General features: G+C 40.3%; 1 protein-coding gene across 4 annotated transcripts in view; it reads left to right on the top strand.

Moving 5' to 3' along the window:
* mtd (TLD domain-containing protein mustard) overlaps positions 1 to 16,783 on the top strand; it is a 756,074-nt gene that overhangs the window by 696,932 nt on the left and 42,359 nt on the right. For 3 of the 4 annotated variants that reach the window (XM_071696920.1, XM_071656180.1, XM_071696985.1), the window contains 4 exons: positions 5,697 to 5,726; positions 6,129 to 6,291; positions 7,719 to 7,914; positions 10,496 to 10,576. In XM_071696920.1, coding sequence (XP_071553021.1) covers positions 5,697 to 5,726; positions 6,129 to 6,291; positions 7,719 to 7,914; positions 10,496 to 10,576 — 470 coding nt within the window. The remainder of the gene's footprint in view (positions 1 to 5,696; positions 5,727 to 6,128; positions 6,292 to 7,718; positions 7,915 to 10,495; positions 10,577 to 16,783) is intronic. The other variant, XM_071656091.1, reaches the window with a different exon arrangement.

Below are 16,783 nucleotides of genomic sequence, written 5' to 3'. Positions count from 1 at the left end.
ACCCTCTCACTTTGCACACCACCTCGACCAAAACACCCTATATCTGCCACTCTATCATCAAACACATTCAACAAACCTTCAAAATACTCACTCCATCTCCTTCTCACATCACCACTACTTGTTATCACCTCCCCATTTGCGCCCTTCACTGAAGTTCCCATTTGCTCCCTTGTCTTACGCACTTTATTTACCTCCTTCCAGAACATCTTTTTATTCTCCCTAAAATTTAATGATACTCTCTCACCCCAACTCTCATTTGCCCTTTTTTCACCTCTTGCACCTTTCTCTTGACCTCCTGTCTCTTTCTTTTATACGTCCCTGGGGATAGGGGATTAAGAATACTTCCCACGTATTCCCTGCGTGTCGTAGAAGGCGACTAAAAGGGGAGGGAGTGGGGGGCTAGAAATCCTCCCCTCTCTTTTTTTTTTTTTAATTTTCCAAAAGAAGGAACAGAGTGGGCCAGGTGAGGATATTCCAAAAAAGGCCCAGTCCTCTGTTCCTAACGCTACCTCGCTAACGCGGGAAATGGCGAATAGTTTAAAAGAAAGAATATATATATATATATATATATATATATATATATATATATATATATATATATATATATATATGCAAGTCTGCTGTGGATGAGAGAGCTTGGTAAGTGAGTCAGTTGTTGTTCGCTGATGATACAGCGCTGGTGGTTGATTTGGGTGAGAAACTGCAGAAGCTGGTGACTGAGTTTGGTAAAGTGTATGAAAGAAGAAAGCTGAGAGTAAATGTGAATAAGAGCAAGGTTATTAGGTACAGTAGGGTTGAGGGACAAGTCAATTGGGGAGGTAAGTTTGAATGGAGAAAAACTGGAGGAAGTGAAGTGCTTTAGATATCTGGGAGTGGAGTTGGCAGTGGATGGAACCATGGAAGCAGAAGTGAATCATACGGTGGGGGAGGAGGCGAAAGTTTTGGGAGCGTTGAAAAATGTGTGGAAGTCGAGAACATTATCTTGGAAAGCAAAAATGGGTATGTTTGAAGGAAAAGTGGTTCCAACAATGTTATATGGCTGTGAGGCATGGGCTATAGATAGAGTTGTGTGGAGGAGGGTAGATGTGCTAGAAATGAGGTGTTTGAGGACAATATGTGGTGAGGTGGTTTGATCAAGTAAGTAATGAAAGGGTAAGAGAGATGTGTGGTAATAAAAATAGTGTGATTGAGAGAGCAGAAGAGGGTGTTTTGAAATGGTTTGATCACATGGAGAGAATGAGTGAGGAAAGATTGACAAAGAGGATATATGTGTCAGAGGTGGAGGGAACAAGGAGAAGTGGGAGACCAAATTGGAGGTGGAAAGATGGAGTGAAATATATTTGGAGTGATCGGGGCCTGAACATGCAGGAGGGTGAAAGGTGTGCAAGGAATAGAGTGATTTGGAACGATGTGGTATACCGGGGTCGATGTGCTGTCAATGGATTGAACCAGGGCATGTGAAGCGTCTGGGGTAAACTATGGAAAGTTCTGTGGGGCCTGGATGTGGAAAGGGAGCTGTGGTTTTGGTGCATTCTACATGACAGCTGGAGACTGAGTGTGAACGAATGTGGCCTTTGTTGTCTTTTCCTAGCGCTGCCTCTCGCACATGCGGGTGAAGGGGGGTTTGATATTTCATGTGTGGCGGGGTGGTGATGGGAATGAATAAGGGCAGACAGTATGAATTAACCCCAGTGTCTTCTTGCACCTATGATATTAGAGCTGTAAATTTTATACTTGCTAGAATATCTCAAAAAATCCTAGGGAAAGGCTTCGACTAGTAATATGAAAAGTTTTTAACTTGATATTGTAGTCAGAATTGTGTGTTTTATGAATATTTTTTAAGGATTTTAAATAGAGACTTATGATGATGTTAAGATTGATTGTAAGTTAATTTTGTGATGGCTGTGTGTACAAGGATTAATACAACTGCTGTGATTTTTTTTTCATACTATTTGCCATTTCCCGCGTTAGCAAGGTAGCGTTAAAAACAGAGGACTGAGCCTTTGAGAGAATATCCACACTTGCCCCCCTTCTCTGTTTTCTCTTTTGGAAAATTGAAAAAAAAAAGAGGGAAGGATTTCCAGTCCCCGCCCCCTCCCCTTTTAGTCGCCTTATACGACACACAGGGAAAACGTGGGAAGTGTTCTTTCTCCCCTGTCCCCAGGGATAAACAACTGCTGTGATATCATGATTATTTCATATGTAGAGAGGTGCTGAATTTTGAATCTGACATTATAATGCTGTTGAAGGAAGATGTAAGGTACATCACAATATTAGCCTAAGATTTTCTTTACTAATCAGGGCTTCCATAACACATTTAGATTTACTTGGCCAGGCGATTGAACCAACATAAGTATAAACTACCTAACTAAAGTGCTTGCCATCCTCAGACATCTCATTCTATAGGCCAGTCACTCACAAGCCCTTAACCTGCAGCTGTGGTATAAGATGAAGCTCACCATGTGCACACACACACAAAAAAAAAACTAACAATATATTTATGTATTTTATTGAAGAAATATCCAAAAATATGCTTTCCTCTATATTGGTGTACCAGGGTAGTGTTAAGGTGATGGAGTAGGCCCTGGCTGGCAGTATAGATGCTCTTATATGTATGAATATGCGATGATTATGTCTTTTTCCCTTGAGTTGCTAATGGCCACATAGTAGTAGCCTGTAGGCTATTGCATGGTCTATCTATTGGTTGGGGTACACAAGCAGCCAGCTCTCAGGAGCAAAAACTAGAGTAATACTTACAGATGAAGGAAAATTAGCCAACATTTCGTCGTAGGGAAAGAAGACAAAGTTTTGAAGTTAGCCAGGGAGAGTTGATAAGTCGGACTGCTTTCAACTCAGCTCTGTCAAGTATGGATGCAGAGGTAGAACCTCCCCAGATAAGAAGTAGTACTCTATACAAGGATGGATCAGTCCTTTGTATAAATGATGCAATTTTCGGAAGAAAAGAAATTTTGAAATCTACATAGGACTCCCAGTTTCTTAGAGGCAGACATATCTATTTCTGTAATGTGGGGTTGCTAAGATAGTATGGATCTTAATTATACCAAATATGTTCATTGAGTCAAGAAGGTCAAGAGGTGGAATTACAGAACTATTATAGACAAAAGTCATGAGGGGTTTTTAGACAGATATGGGCAGAAACGGTCTTTGAGGCATCAAACGTAATCATATTTTGTCTACCCCAATGCGATAACCTGTCCATGTCTGAGTTTATTGAGGAAGTTGTGTGGAGATGAGATGCACTGGCATTGAAATATGTGAAGGAATGCAGTGTTGAGTTTTCTGCATATGAGTGTATATGGTTAGTTGTAGAAGAAAGGAAATAATTTATAAAAAAGAGAAAAAGTTAGAAGACAGAACAGAACCTTGAGGGACTGCTATTGATGAAGAATTGGGGAGAGGCTAATTCATCAAGTCACATAGATTTGCCTGAGAGGAAGCTGGTTACGAGGGAGGGAAGCTAAAAGAGGAGAGCTTATAGATGAGACTCTGATACCACACACTATTGGAATCTTTGAATATACCAAGGTCAACTATATATGATTCCCCAAAATCCTTTAGGGATGATGACCTGACATTAGTAAGATAGAAAAGAATATCATCCGTGGATGTCACCTTACTGAAGCAACTTAGTGGGGGATCAGAGAAAAGACTAAGATTCAAGGTGTCTGAGGAAATGGGAGTTGAGGAGGGATTCAAAGACTTTAGAAATGGTAGACATCAAAGCAACAAAACAATTGTTATAGGAGTTAGAACGATCATCCTTCTTAGGGGTGGGTTGTCCTAACACATGCTTCCAGGAACAAGGAAATGTTCTTGTTTTGAAACAAAAATGGAATGGCTGAGCAAGTACAGGTGCAAGATTGGAGGCATACTCTTTTTGTGCATAGGGATGGATGCTGTCATGTCCATAAGTCTTTTTTGTGTCCAGAGAAGGAAGCATTTTTCAGGCTTCGAAACGAGAGTATGGGGAGGGACATACGATTAGTAAGAGGAGCATAGAAGGTGAAGGAATCTTAAAGAGTCATCCATGGTAAAGTTAGAGGAGAAATGAGAACCAAGAGAGTTGCTTTGTTAATGGGAGAGATGGCTATAGTACTGTCGAAACAGAAAAGTGAAGGAAAAGTGGAGCTACAGAAGTTGTTGTTAGTGATGCCCTGAGCTAAAGACCAGAAAAACCTATCAGTTGATGAAGAGGAGAGGTTATTGCACTTTTTTTGCATAAAGAAATGCTTTGCTTTACAGACAATGTACTTGCAATGATTACAGATATTGATAAATGTTGAATAGGAGTTGGATGAAGGGGAGTTCTTCCAAGCCCAATATGCTTGATCCCTTGCCTGAATAACCTCAGAACAGGAATGGTTGAACTATGGTTTGGAAAAGAGGTTTCTTTGTGGAAGAAGGGATAAATGGTTTGATTCCCACAACGGTAACCTCTTGTTATGTATTTGCTGGAGACAGAAATGCCACCATATAAGAGACAGTAATTTACCCATGGAAAGTCAGAAAAGAATTTTCATAAGTTATTAGCATTTAGAAGGAGCTGTGGAAGTAAGGTGCCATTGAAATAGACACATTCATGAGAGTGTGGCCAGTTGGGGGTGAGATTGTGTAGCTATAGAACAAAGGGTTAGAGGTGAAAAACAGATTCAGAAAATTGGGAGAGTAGTCACAACGGTCAGGAATATAGATAGGGTGGGTGATGATTTGCTCTGGCTCACTGAGAAAGAAGTTGAGGGCTTCAGTAATTCCCTGTGGTGAATGCTGAAATCCCCTTTGCAGAGGGTCTTGGCTTGTGGATGAGAGGATGTCATGGCTTCATGGCATGAGTTTAGAGAGTCAAAGAAAGATTTAAAATTTGTAGAATTAGGAGAGTATTAAGCGAAATAAAATTTGTAGAATTAGGAGAGTATTAAGCGGAACAAAGAAAAACAGTGGTAGGTGGGAGACAAACCTTGAGCCAGATAACATGAAAGTTTGGAGACTCTTGGTCCTCGAGGTATACTACAGGTGTGTTGTTGTTGGAATAAGCATAGACTCCTCCTCTGAACCAGAACTGGAGATTATTATAGGGTATGAGAAAGGGGCTGGTGAGAACATCATTTGACAATTTGGTCACGGAGAGAAATAAGACAGATTGAGTTCACTGAATACAGTTCCAGATGAACCCTTGATGGACTTTTATTTAATGTGCATAGCTGTAGAAGACATTACCTCCATCTCTGTCTTACTCCTATTCTCTATTGTTCTCATCATCAGAGAATTACAGTATTGTTAAATACTTAGTTTATATGTTGGATGCTTCTTACTCCAGGCAGATTCTCAATAAAGGTACTCATAGGTAGGTGCTTCCTCCATCTATAATGGATCCTCCATGATATGTGATCTTAAAGGCTGGAACTTAAATCATTCCTCATATTTAGCAGAAAGTAGCCTCTCTGGATCAAAACTTTTTCATGATTGTGTGTAAAACTTGTATAAGGCTTCATATTGATTGTTTTTTTATATCTATACCACATTTCCCATCATATTGAAAAAATAATAAATGTTTGCAGAGATAATTTGCTTTGAGATCAGAGTTATTTGATCAGTAACTGTAATTTCCATGTGTTTACATTTAAATTGTAATCTGTAAAAGGGTATGGAGACTAATGTGAACTTTTTTCTACTGAAAGATTTAGGCATCAAGGAGGACAATTTGAAAGGTACCATTTGCTTCATAGGGCTAAATGCTTCCCACTTCCTCAGAATTATATACACCAATTTTGTTGCTTTTGTTTCAGATGGTATTTTCAAGCCCTGTTTTTATATATGCACCAATCACTTATGCAAATTTTCTGTTTTAGAAGCATTTTTGTCTTGGCATGACATGTTGTTTCTCCCATGGCACAGATTTCAGCTATGCTGCACTTTTTGGGACTTTGTGCACACGTAGGATAGTAAAGCTCAAACGGGGGCCCCTGCACAGATTAGTTGCTTACACCAGATTTTAAAGTGTTGATACTTGTTTCAGCAAGAGAATCATTTTATATTGAAATGTACAATGACAATTTTCATTTTTTATTTTCAATATTCAGTTTTCAACTGGCTTGTTTTCTATCTCGCAGAACTAATCCCCAAACCAGCCACTTCATGTGAAGACCCCCCATTGTATTTGTGTCTCAGGATGGGGAAACCAGATGGCAAAAGTATTCCTAAATCCACTCCTGTGATGTCGTATGGGAAGAAAAGGATGAGACCAGAATATTGGTTCAGTATTCCAAAGAACAGGTTAGATATATAATATTTTTTTGCCAATCAGTATACAGTAATGAAGATGATATAAAGGATTTTTAAACTAATTATGCATTCCACATCAAAGCAGAATGGCATTGATGAGATCTAAGATACATAAGTGACCTCATAGCGCAACAATTACTATAGACTTTCCAGCAACACCTCAATTTTATTTTATACATTATACTTAATTGCTGTTTCCCACATCAGCAAGGTAGCACCATGAAACAGACAAAGAATGGCCCCACCACTCGTATACACATATATATATACATAAACAGCCTTACATGCACATATACATACATATACATATCAACATATACATACGCAGACATATACATATATACTTATGTACATATCCATACTTGCTTGCCTTCATCCATTTCTGTTGCCACCCAGCCACACTGGAAATAGCATCCCACCCAGCTTTCAGCGAAGTAGTGCTAGGAAAGGACAGAAAAAGGCCACATTCATTCACACTCATGAATGGAATGAAATGAATGAAGTCATGGTTAATGCAGACAGCCTACATAAATTTAAGAAGTTTTATGACAGTAGAGAATGTTCAGGAGTTGTGGCCCCATGAGTGTAATATTCTCTTGTACAGTACATAGGTAATTACACACTCATGCTTTACAGGGGAAGTAGCAACTCAGTTTCAAGCCAGGGTTCTGCTACTTATTCATGATCTGACTGTCACTTTATGTAATACCCTTTTCTATTATGATATTTTTTAAACTTTCCTTTTCAGAAGGGAAAAAAATCATAACTGACCTTGACTCTGAAAACACAAGCATTACATCAGCTGTATTTTTTGTTTTAATGGATGTAGCATGTATAAATGTCAGTGTCTACATATCTATGTTGCTGAAACTCCATAGAAGTTAAAAACCAGATTTTATAGGTACCCTTAGGTTCCATCCCATGGTAATGATAATGATAATCTGATTGTAATGAAGATAGGAATTTGTATGTCACATTCTATTTGTCAGTTTTTATATCTATTTATCTATCTGTATATCTCCCTGAAACTCTTAGGACACACCTTGAGAGAGTGATGGGGATTGGGGCTTTGGGGATGGGAAGAAAGGGATGAGAGTTAAGGATAATGGGTGAATAGTGTTGGGTTGGGGAGGGGGATGGTGTAACTAGCTGTCCCTGCATGTAGGGCAAATACACACACACACACACACACGCACGCACACACCCCCAAATAGAGGTTCCAGTTGCAGGCAAAAGTCCACATCAGGGCTGGGCCTTTATACATTTATTTCTGTCAGTTGTTTCCCTAGCATCAAAACAAATCTCCAAATATTTAATGGATGCTACCTGTGAGTATTTTGTTTAGAGATTATAAATCATTTAAGCTCTAGCTTTAAGCAATGTTGTACAGTATACACTAATCTGACTTTGTCTTTCAGATCAGATGAACTGTTCAACTTCTTCCAGCTGTGGGCACATGTGATCTATGGAGAGCTTAATGAGGATGAAGTGGCGTCGAGAGGCTTCATTCTTGTGGAGGAGGATACAGAGCTTTGGGATGATGAGGAACCTGGAGGAGGAGAAAATGAAGATGGTATTGGAGAGCTAACAGAAATGACCAAAGAATCATGGGAGGTAAGTCAGGCGGTAATAGTCATCCGCTAAAAGATGAACAGTGGAATTAGTAAGTAAAAGCTCATAAATGTGCTCTAAGGTGTATTAACTATTTAAGATTTCTGCAAGATGTTAATTGCACCCTAGTGTAGGAATTTCTTGTCTTTTTTCTTTCTCCATCAGTTTTTTGTGGGTTAAGATGCTTTTTATCACAACCTTGTAAGAACACTGTCACCTTTTTGTCAAGAAAGCTGGTTATTGTTTTCCATTTGAGTATGTGACATAAAGAATTCTGGCCTGATTTTTCTCATAATTATGAAAAATAAGGTTCCATTTTGACTGAAAATAAGATGGAACTGTGAAGGGGCCACATCCTTTAAAAAACTTATTACTATTATGCATGTTGAATTTCAGTTATTCACAATTTTCTTCGCAGTTAGAAACATTATCTTCTCTGGCTTTATCTGAAGCTTAGTAATACTTTGTCTAGAATATACTTAATTCTTATATTATTATATATATATTTTACTTTGTCGATGTCTCCCGCGTTAGCGAGGCATTGCAAGGAAACAGACGAAAGAATGGCCCAACCCACCCACATACACATGTATATATATACACATCCACACACGCAAATATACATACCTATACATCTCAGTGTATACATATATATACTCACACAGACATATACATATATACACATGTACATAATTCATACTGTCTACCTTTATTCATTCCCATCGCCACCCCACCACACATGAAATAACAACCCCCTCCCCCCGCATGTGCTCGAGGTAGTGCTAGGAAAAGACAATAAAGGCCACATTCATTCACACTCAGTCTCTGTATGTCATGTATAATGCACCAAAACCTCAGCTCCCTTTCTACATCCAGGCCCCACAGAACTTTCCATGGCTTTCTTCAGATGCTTCACATCCCCTGGTTCAATCCATTGACAGCACGTGGACCCCGGTATACCACATTGTTCCAATTCACTCTATTCCTTGCACACCTTTCACCCTCCTGTATGTTAAGGCCCGATCACTCAAAATCCTTTTCATTCCATCCTTCCACCTCGCAATTTGGTCTCCTACTTCTCGTTTCCTCCACCTCTGACACATATATCCTCTTAGTCAATCTTTCCTCACTCATTCTCTCCATGTGACCAAACCATTTCAATACACCCTCTTCTGCTCTCTCAGTCACACTCTTTTTATTACCATACATCCCTCTTACCCTTTCATTACTTACTTGATCAAACCACCTCATACCACATATTGTCCTCAAACATCTCATTTCCAACACATCCACCCTCCTCCACACAACCCTATCTATAGCCCATGCCACACGGCCATATAACATTGTTGGAACCACTATTCCTTCAAACATACCCATTTTTGCTCCCTGAGATAACATTCTCGCCTTCCACACATTCTTCAACGCTCCCAGAACCTTTGCCTTCTCCCCCACCCTGTGACTCAGTTTCGCTTCCATGGTTCCATCCGCTGCCAAATCCACTCCCAGATATCTAAAACACTTCACTTCCTCCAGTTTTTCTTCATTCAAACTTGCCTCCCAATTTACTTGTCCCTCAACCCTACTAAACCTAATAACCTTACTCTTATTCACATTTACTCTCAGCTTTCTACTTTCACACACTTTACCAAACTCATTCACCAACCTCTGCAGTTTCTCACCCGAGTCAGCCACCAGCGCTGTATCATCAGCGAACAACTGACTCACTTCCCAAGCTCTCTCATCTACAACAGACTGCATACTTGCCCCCTCTCTGCAAAATGCTTGCATTCATCCCCCTAACAACCCCATCCATAAACAAATTAAACAACCACACAACACACACAGAGTAGATCATTAGATGAACAATCAGTCTGTTCGAAATTACCCATTAATTCTCAGATTTCTTTTATTATTCATGGATCCAATCTGATTCAGGGACTTTTTCATAAGTGCTACAGTATTCAAGCTCTGAAACTGCCATAAGATAAAAGAAGATTGTGTTTAACTACTATATGATTGTAGATTAATATACTGCTTCACCTATATTTGCCACCCAGCCTTTTTTACCACTGCTGCTATTTATGTAATACAATTTACTGTGGCAAAATGCTTTGATTTTTCCATCACTCTGCTTGAATTCTTAAATTTAGGATTTTGCTTAATGTATCCATTGGTGGGATATGACAGAATTGTGTTACTAATTGTATTTTTTGTAGTTCTCTTATATTTCTTATTGTATTTATAATTGATTTAATTTAAGTTCTTTTATGGTTTTTGTCTGGGTGAGTTGTGTGACTGATTTCCATTTGGTGAAAGAAGCTAAAAGGCGTATGGTCATATTTTATCAGTAAGATTTATTATTGCACAGCAACAGAAGCATTAGATGTGACCTCCAAGACCCCAGCACCACCTGCATACTGAGGTCTCACTGGATTATATGTCCAGCTGTGAGTTTGCATGCCAAGGGTTAATCCGTTCATTCACAAGTCTTACAGTTCTCAGTATTTAGCAACTAAATTATTTATGAATCTTTCCATGCTGCCAATTTGAATCCATCCAACAACCCACCACGAACAACTCGCAGAAAATAAAAGCCCCTTATGTTAAGCTCTATTCATTGATGAAGAGTCAGATGACCATCTCTACGGAATCGGAAAACCCAGAGGTGGGCTCTTGTTGTTCACGCAACACCTCCCACCCTCCTTTCCCTATATTCCCAACCCAGTAGAAAATTCACTATTCTGTGTTATGAAATCAGCTGTATTTACTTTTATAATTGTATGTGAAAAGTAATCATTATATATTAATGAAAAGCAATATTTTTGCACCACTATCAAGAAGCTGTTTTACTGAGATTGGTATCTTTCTTGTTATTTTCTAAGTGTATTATGAGTACATAAAGTTTCAAATGCTAAAACTAATTTTTTATGATAGTAATTTGGTTTTCTTATTTCTTTCATACCTGTTTGTACCTTTCCATTCTTTAAGCCACATCTAACAAGCTCTGAAAGTTTATTAATGATATAGAATTTGAGTTGATGAAATTTGTAAAAGTTTGATGCCAGCTGATATCATAGCATTAGCCTAGAAGGTTTCACTGTAGATGACAAGAGTTTTCAGTGATTAGTTTTCTTATTGATATCATTGTTCCTTGCTATTTGAGTAGTGTTTCATATATATATATTATATTTTGCTTTGTCGCTGTCTCCAGCGTTAGCGAGGTAAGGAAACAGACGAAAGAATGGCCCAACCCACCCACATACACATGTATATACATACACGTCCACACATGCTAATATACATACCTATACATCTCAACGTATACATATATATACACACACAGACATATGCATATATACACATGTACATAATTCATACTGTCTGTCTTTATTCATTCCCATCGCCACCCCACCACACATGAAATAACAACCCCCTCCCCCCTCATGTGCGCGAGGTAGCTCTAGGAAAAGATAACAAAGGCCACATCTATTCACACTCGGTCTCTAGCTGTCATGTAATAATGCACCAAAACCACAGCTCCCTTTCCACATCCAGGCCCCACAGAACTTTCCATGGTTTACCCCAGATGCTTCACATGCCCTGGTTCAATCCATTGACAGCACGTCGACCTGGTATACCACATCGTTCCAATTCACTCTATTCCTTGCACGCCTTTCACCCTCAAGTATGCTCAGGCCCCGATTGCTCAAAATCATTTTCGCTCCATCCTTCCACCTCCAATTTGGCCTCCCGCTTCTCCTCATTCCCTCCATCTCTGACACATATATCCTCTTTGTCAGTCTTTCCTTGCTCATTCTCTCCATGTGACCAAACCATTTCAAAACACCTTCTGCTCTCTCAACCACACTCTTTTTATGACCACACATCTCATTTACCCTTTCATTACTTACTCGATCAAACCACCTCACACCTCATATTGTCCTCAAACATCTCATTTCGAAAACGTCCACTCTCCTCCACACAACTCTATCTATAGCCCTTGCCTCACAAATATATAACATAGTTGGGACCACTATTTCTTCAAACATACCCATTTTTGCTCTCCGAGATAACTTTCTGGCATTCCACACATTCTTCAACGCTCCCAGATCCTTCGTCCCCTCCCCCACCGTGTGACTCACTTCCACTCCCATGGTTCCATCCACTGCCAAATCCACTCCCAGATATCTAAAACACTTCACTTCCTCCAGGTTTTCTCCATTCAAACTTACCTCCCAATTAATTTGTCCCTCAATCCTACTGAACCTAATAACCTTGCTCTTATTGACATTTACTCTCAGCTTTCTTCTTTCACATGCTTTACCATACTCAGCCACCAACATTTGCAGTTTCTCACCTGAATCAGCCACCAGCGCTTTATCATCAGCAAACAACAACTGACTCACTTCCCAAGCCCTCTCATCCACAACAGACTGCATACTTGCCCTGCTATCCAAGACTCTTGCATTCACCTCCCTAACTACTCCATCCATAAACAAATTAAACAACCACAGACATCACACACCCCTGCCACAAACCGACATTCACTGAGAACCAGTCACTTTCTTCTCTTCCTACTCATACACATGCCTTACATCCTTGATAAAAACTTTTCACTGCTTTTAGCAACTTGCTTCCCGCACCATATGTTCTTAATACCTTCCATAGAGCATCTCTATCAACTCTATCATATGCCTTCTCCAGACCCATAAATGCTACATAAAATCCATCTGTTTTTTAAGTATTTCTCGCATACATTCTTCAAAACAAACACCTGATCCACACATCCTCTACCACTTCTGAAATCACACTGCTTTTCCTCAGTCTAATGCTCTGTACATGCCTTTACCCTCTCAATCAATACCCTCCCATGTAATTTCCAGGAATACTCAACAAACTTATACATCTGTAATTTGAATACACTCCTTTATCCCCTTTGCCTTTGTGCAATGGTGCTATGCATGCATTCTGCCAATCCTCAGGCACATCACCATTAACCATACATACATTGAATATCCTTACCAGTCAACAACACAGTAACCCCCTTTTTTTGATAAATTTCACAACAATACCATCCAAACCTGCCGCCTTACTGGCTTTCATCTTCCACAAAGCTTTCACTACCTTTTCTCTGTTTACCAAACCATTCTCCCTGACCCTCTCACTTTGCTCGCCACCTCAACCAAAACACCCTGTATCTGCCACTCTGTCATCAAACACATTCAACAATGTTTTGTGGTTATATATGATTATATGGTTGAAAGGCATGGGCTATGGATAGGGTTGTGCAGATGAGGATGGGTGTGTTGGAAATGAAATTTTTGAGGACGGTATGTGGTGTGAGGTGGTTTGATCAAGTAAGTATTTAAAGGGTAAGAGAGATGTGTGGTAATGAAAAGGGTGTGGTTGAGAGAGCAGAAGAGGTTATGTTGAAATGGTTTGGTCACATGGAGAGAATGAGTGAGAAAAGATTGACAAAGAGGATATATGTGTCAGAGGTGCTGGGAAGGAGAAGCGGGAGACCAAATTGGAGGTGGAAGGATGGAACGATAAAGATTTTGAGCAATCGGGGCTGTCTTCCTTCTTAGCAAGGTAGGGCAAGGAAACAGATGAAAGAATGGCCCAACCCACCCACATACACATGTATATACATAAACGCCCACACACGCATGTATACATAACTATACATTTCAATGTATACATACATGTACATATACATATCATACAATGTATGTATGGATCATGGTGAAGTGCTTCAGGATTGGCGGAATGCATGCATAGTGCAGTTGTACAAAGGCAAACTGGATAAAGGTGAGTATTCAAATTACAGAGGCATAAGTTTGTTGAATATTTCTGGGAAATTATGTGGAAGGGCATTGATTGAGATGTTAATGGCATTTACAGAGATCAGATTGGGGAAGAGCAGTGTGGTTTCAGAAGTGGTCGAGGATGTGTGGATCAGGTGTTTGCTTTGAAAAATGTATGAGAGAAATACTTAGAAAAACAGATGGATTTGTATGTAGCATTTATGGCTCTGGAGAAGGCATATGATAGGGTTGATAGAGATGCTTTGTGGAAGGTTTTAAGAGTATATGGTGTGGGAGGTAAGTTGCTAGAAGCAGAGAAAGTTTTTACCAAGGATGTAAGGCATATGTATGAGTAGGTAGAGAGGAAAGTGATTGTTTCCCAGTAAATGTCGGTTTGTGGCAGGGGTGCATGATGTCTCTGTGGTTGTTTAATTTTTTGTTTATGGATGAAATGGTTAGGGAAGTGAATGCAAGAGTTTTGGAGAGAGAGGCAAGTATGCAGTCTGTTGTGGGTGAGAGGGCTTGGGAAGTGAGTCAGTTGTTGTTCACTGATAATACAGTCCTGGTGGCTGATTCGGGTGAGAAACTGTAAAGGTTGGTGACTGAGTTTGGTAAAGTGGGTGAAAGGAGAAAGTTGAGGGTAAATGTGAATAAGAGCAAGGTTTATTAGGTTCAGTAGGGTTGAGGGTCAAGTTAACTGGGGGGTAAGTTTGAATGGAGAAAAACTGGAGGAAGTGAATTGTTTTAGATATCTGGGAGTGAACGTAGCAGGGGATGGAATCATGGAAGTGGAAGTGAGTCACAGGGTGGGGGAGGGGGCAAAAGTTTTGGGAGCGTTGAAGAATGTGTGGAAGGAGAGAGACTTATCTCAGAGAGCAAAAATGGTGTATGTTTGAAGAAATAATGGTTCAGACAATGTTATATGGTTGCAAGGTTGTACAGAGGAGGGTGGATGTGTTGGAAATGAAATGTTTGGGGACGATATGTGATGTGGTTTGATCGAGTAAGTAATGAAAGGGTAAGAGGGATGCATGATGATAAAAAGAGTGTGGTTGAGAGAGCAGAAGAGGATGTGTTTAAATGGTTTGGACACATGGAGAGAATGAGTGAGGAAAGATTTACAAAGAGGATATATGTGTCAGAGGTGGAGGGTACAAGGAGAAGTGGGAGACCAGATTGGAGGTGGAAGGATGGAGTGAAAAAGATTTTGAGCAATTGGGGCCTGAACATACAGGAAGGTGAAAGGCGTGCAAGGAATAGAGTGAAGTGGAACGACGTGGTATACCGGGATCAACGCGCTGTCAATGGATTGAACCAGGGCATGTGAAGTGTCTGGGGTAAACCACTGAAAGTTTTGTGGGGCCTGGATGTGGAAAGGGAGCTGTGGTTTCAGTGCATTACACATGACAGCTAGAGACCGAGTGTGAATGAATGTGGCCTTTGTTGTCTTTTCTTAGCGCTACCTCATGCGCACGTGGGGGAAGGGGATGCCATTTCATGTGTGGCGGGGTGGCGGCAGGAATGGATGAAGGCAGCATGTATGAATATGCACATGTGTATATGTCTGTGTAAGTATATGTATGTATAAGTTGAGATGTATAGGTATGTATATGTGCGTGTGTGGGCGTTTATGTGTATGCATGTGTATGTGGGTGGGTTGGGCTATTCTTTTGTCTGTTTCCTTGCACTACCTTGCTAACACGGGAGTCAGCGACAAAGTATAATAAATAAGTATGAATATATTTCTTTTTACTTGATTGCTGTTTCTTGCATCAGCGAGGTAGCGCCAGGAAACAAACGAAGAATGGTCCATCGACTCATATACACATATATTTACATAAATGCCCATATATGCACATATAGATACATGTACATAATCATACTTGCTTGCCTTCATGCATTCCTGGCACTACCCCGCCCCACAGGAAACAGTATCACTTCCCCCTGCTTCAGCAAGGTAGCACCAGGAAAACATACAAAAAAGGCCACATTCGTTCACACTCTGTCTCTGTCATGTTTAAAGCACCAAAACCACAGCTCCCTAACCACATCCAGGCCCCATAGACCTTTCCATGGTTTACCCTAGATGTTTCACATGCCCTAGTTCTGTCCATTGACAGCATGTCGACCCTGGTCTACCATATTGTTCCAATTCATTCAATTCCTTGCACGCCTTTCACCATCCTGTATGGTAAGGTCCCAATTGCTCAAAATCTTTTTCACTCCATCCTTCCACCTTCAGTTTTGTTGCCTGCTTCTTCTTGTTCCCTCCACCTTTGGCATATATCCTCTTTGTTAATCTTTCCTCACTCATTCTCTCCATATGTCCAAACCATTTTAACACACCCTCTTCTGCTCTCTCAACCACACACTTTTTATTTTCATACATCTCTCTTACCCTTTCATTAGTTACCTGATCAAACCACCTCACTCCACATATTGTCCTCAAACATTTCATTTCCAACACATCCATCCCCTCCACAAAACCCCATGCCTCGCAGCCTTATGATATTGTTGGGACTAATATTCCTTCAAACATAGCCAATTTTGCTCTCTTAAGATAATGATCAATCTTTCCACACGCTCACCATTGCCCCCAGAACACTCGTCCCCTCTCCATCCCATGGTTCCATTTGCTGCTAAGTCCACTCCCACATATCTAAAACACTTCACTTCCTCCAATTTTCTCCATTCAAACTTACATCCCAATTAACTTGTCCCTCGACCCTACTAAACATAATAACCTAGCTCTTATTTACATTTACTCTCAACTTTCTCCTTTCACACACTTTTCCAAACTCAGTCACCAACTTCTGAATTTTCTCACTCGAATCAGCCACTAGAGCTGTATCATCAACGAGCAGCTGCTTACTCACTTCCCAGTCCCTATCATCCCCAGCAGACTGCATACTCGCCCCTCTTTCGTCTGTTTCCTTGCGCCACCTCGCAAACGCGGGAGACAGCGTTGTTAGGGAGGTGAATGCAAGAGTTTTGGAAAGAGGGGCAAGTATGAAGTCTGTTGGGGATGAGAGAGCTTGGGAAGTGAGTCAGTTGTTGTTCGCTGA

The sequence above is a fragment of the Panulirus ornatus genome, chromosome 1 (assembly GCF_036320965.1).
Source record: "Panulirus ornatus isolate Po-2019 chromosome 1, ASM3632096v1, whole genome shotgun sequence".
Taxonomy (NCBI): Eukaryota; Metazoa; Arthropoda; class Malacostraca; order Decapoda; family Palinuridae; genus Panulirus; species Panulirus ornatus.
This window is presented reverse-complemented; position numbering and strand designations above follow the sequence as displayed.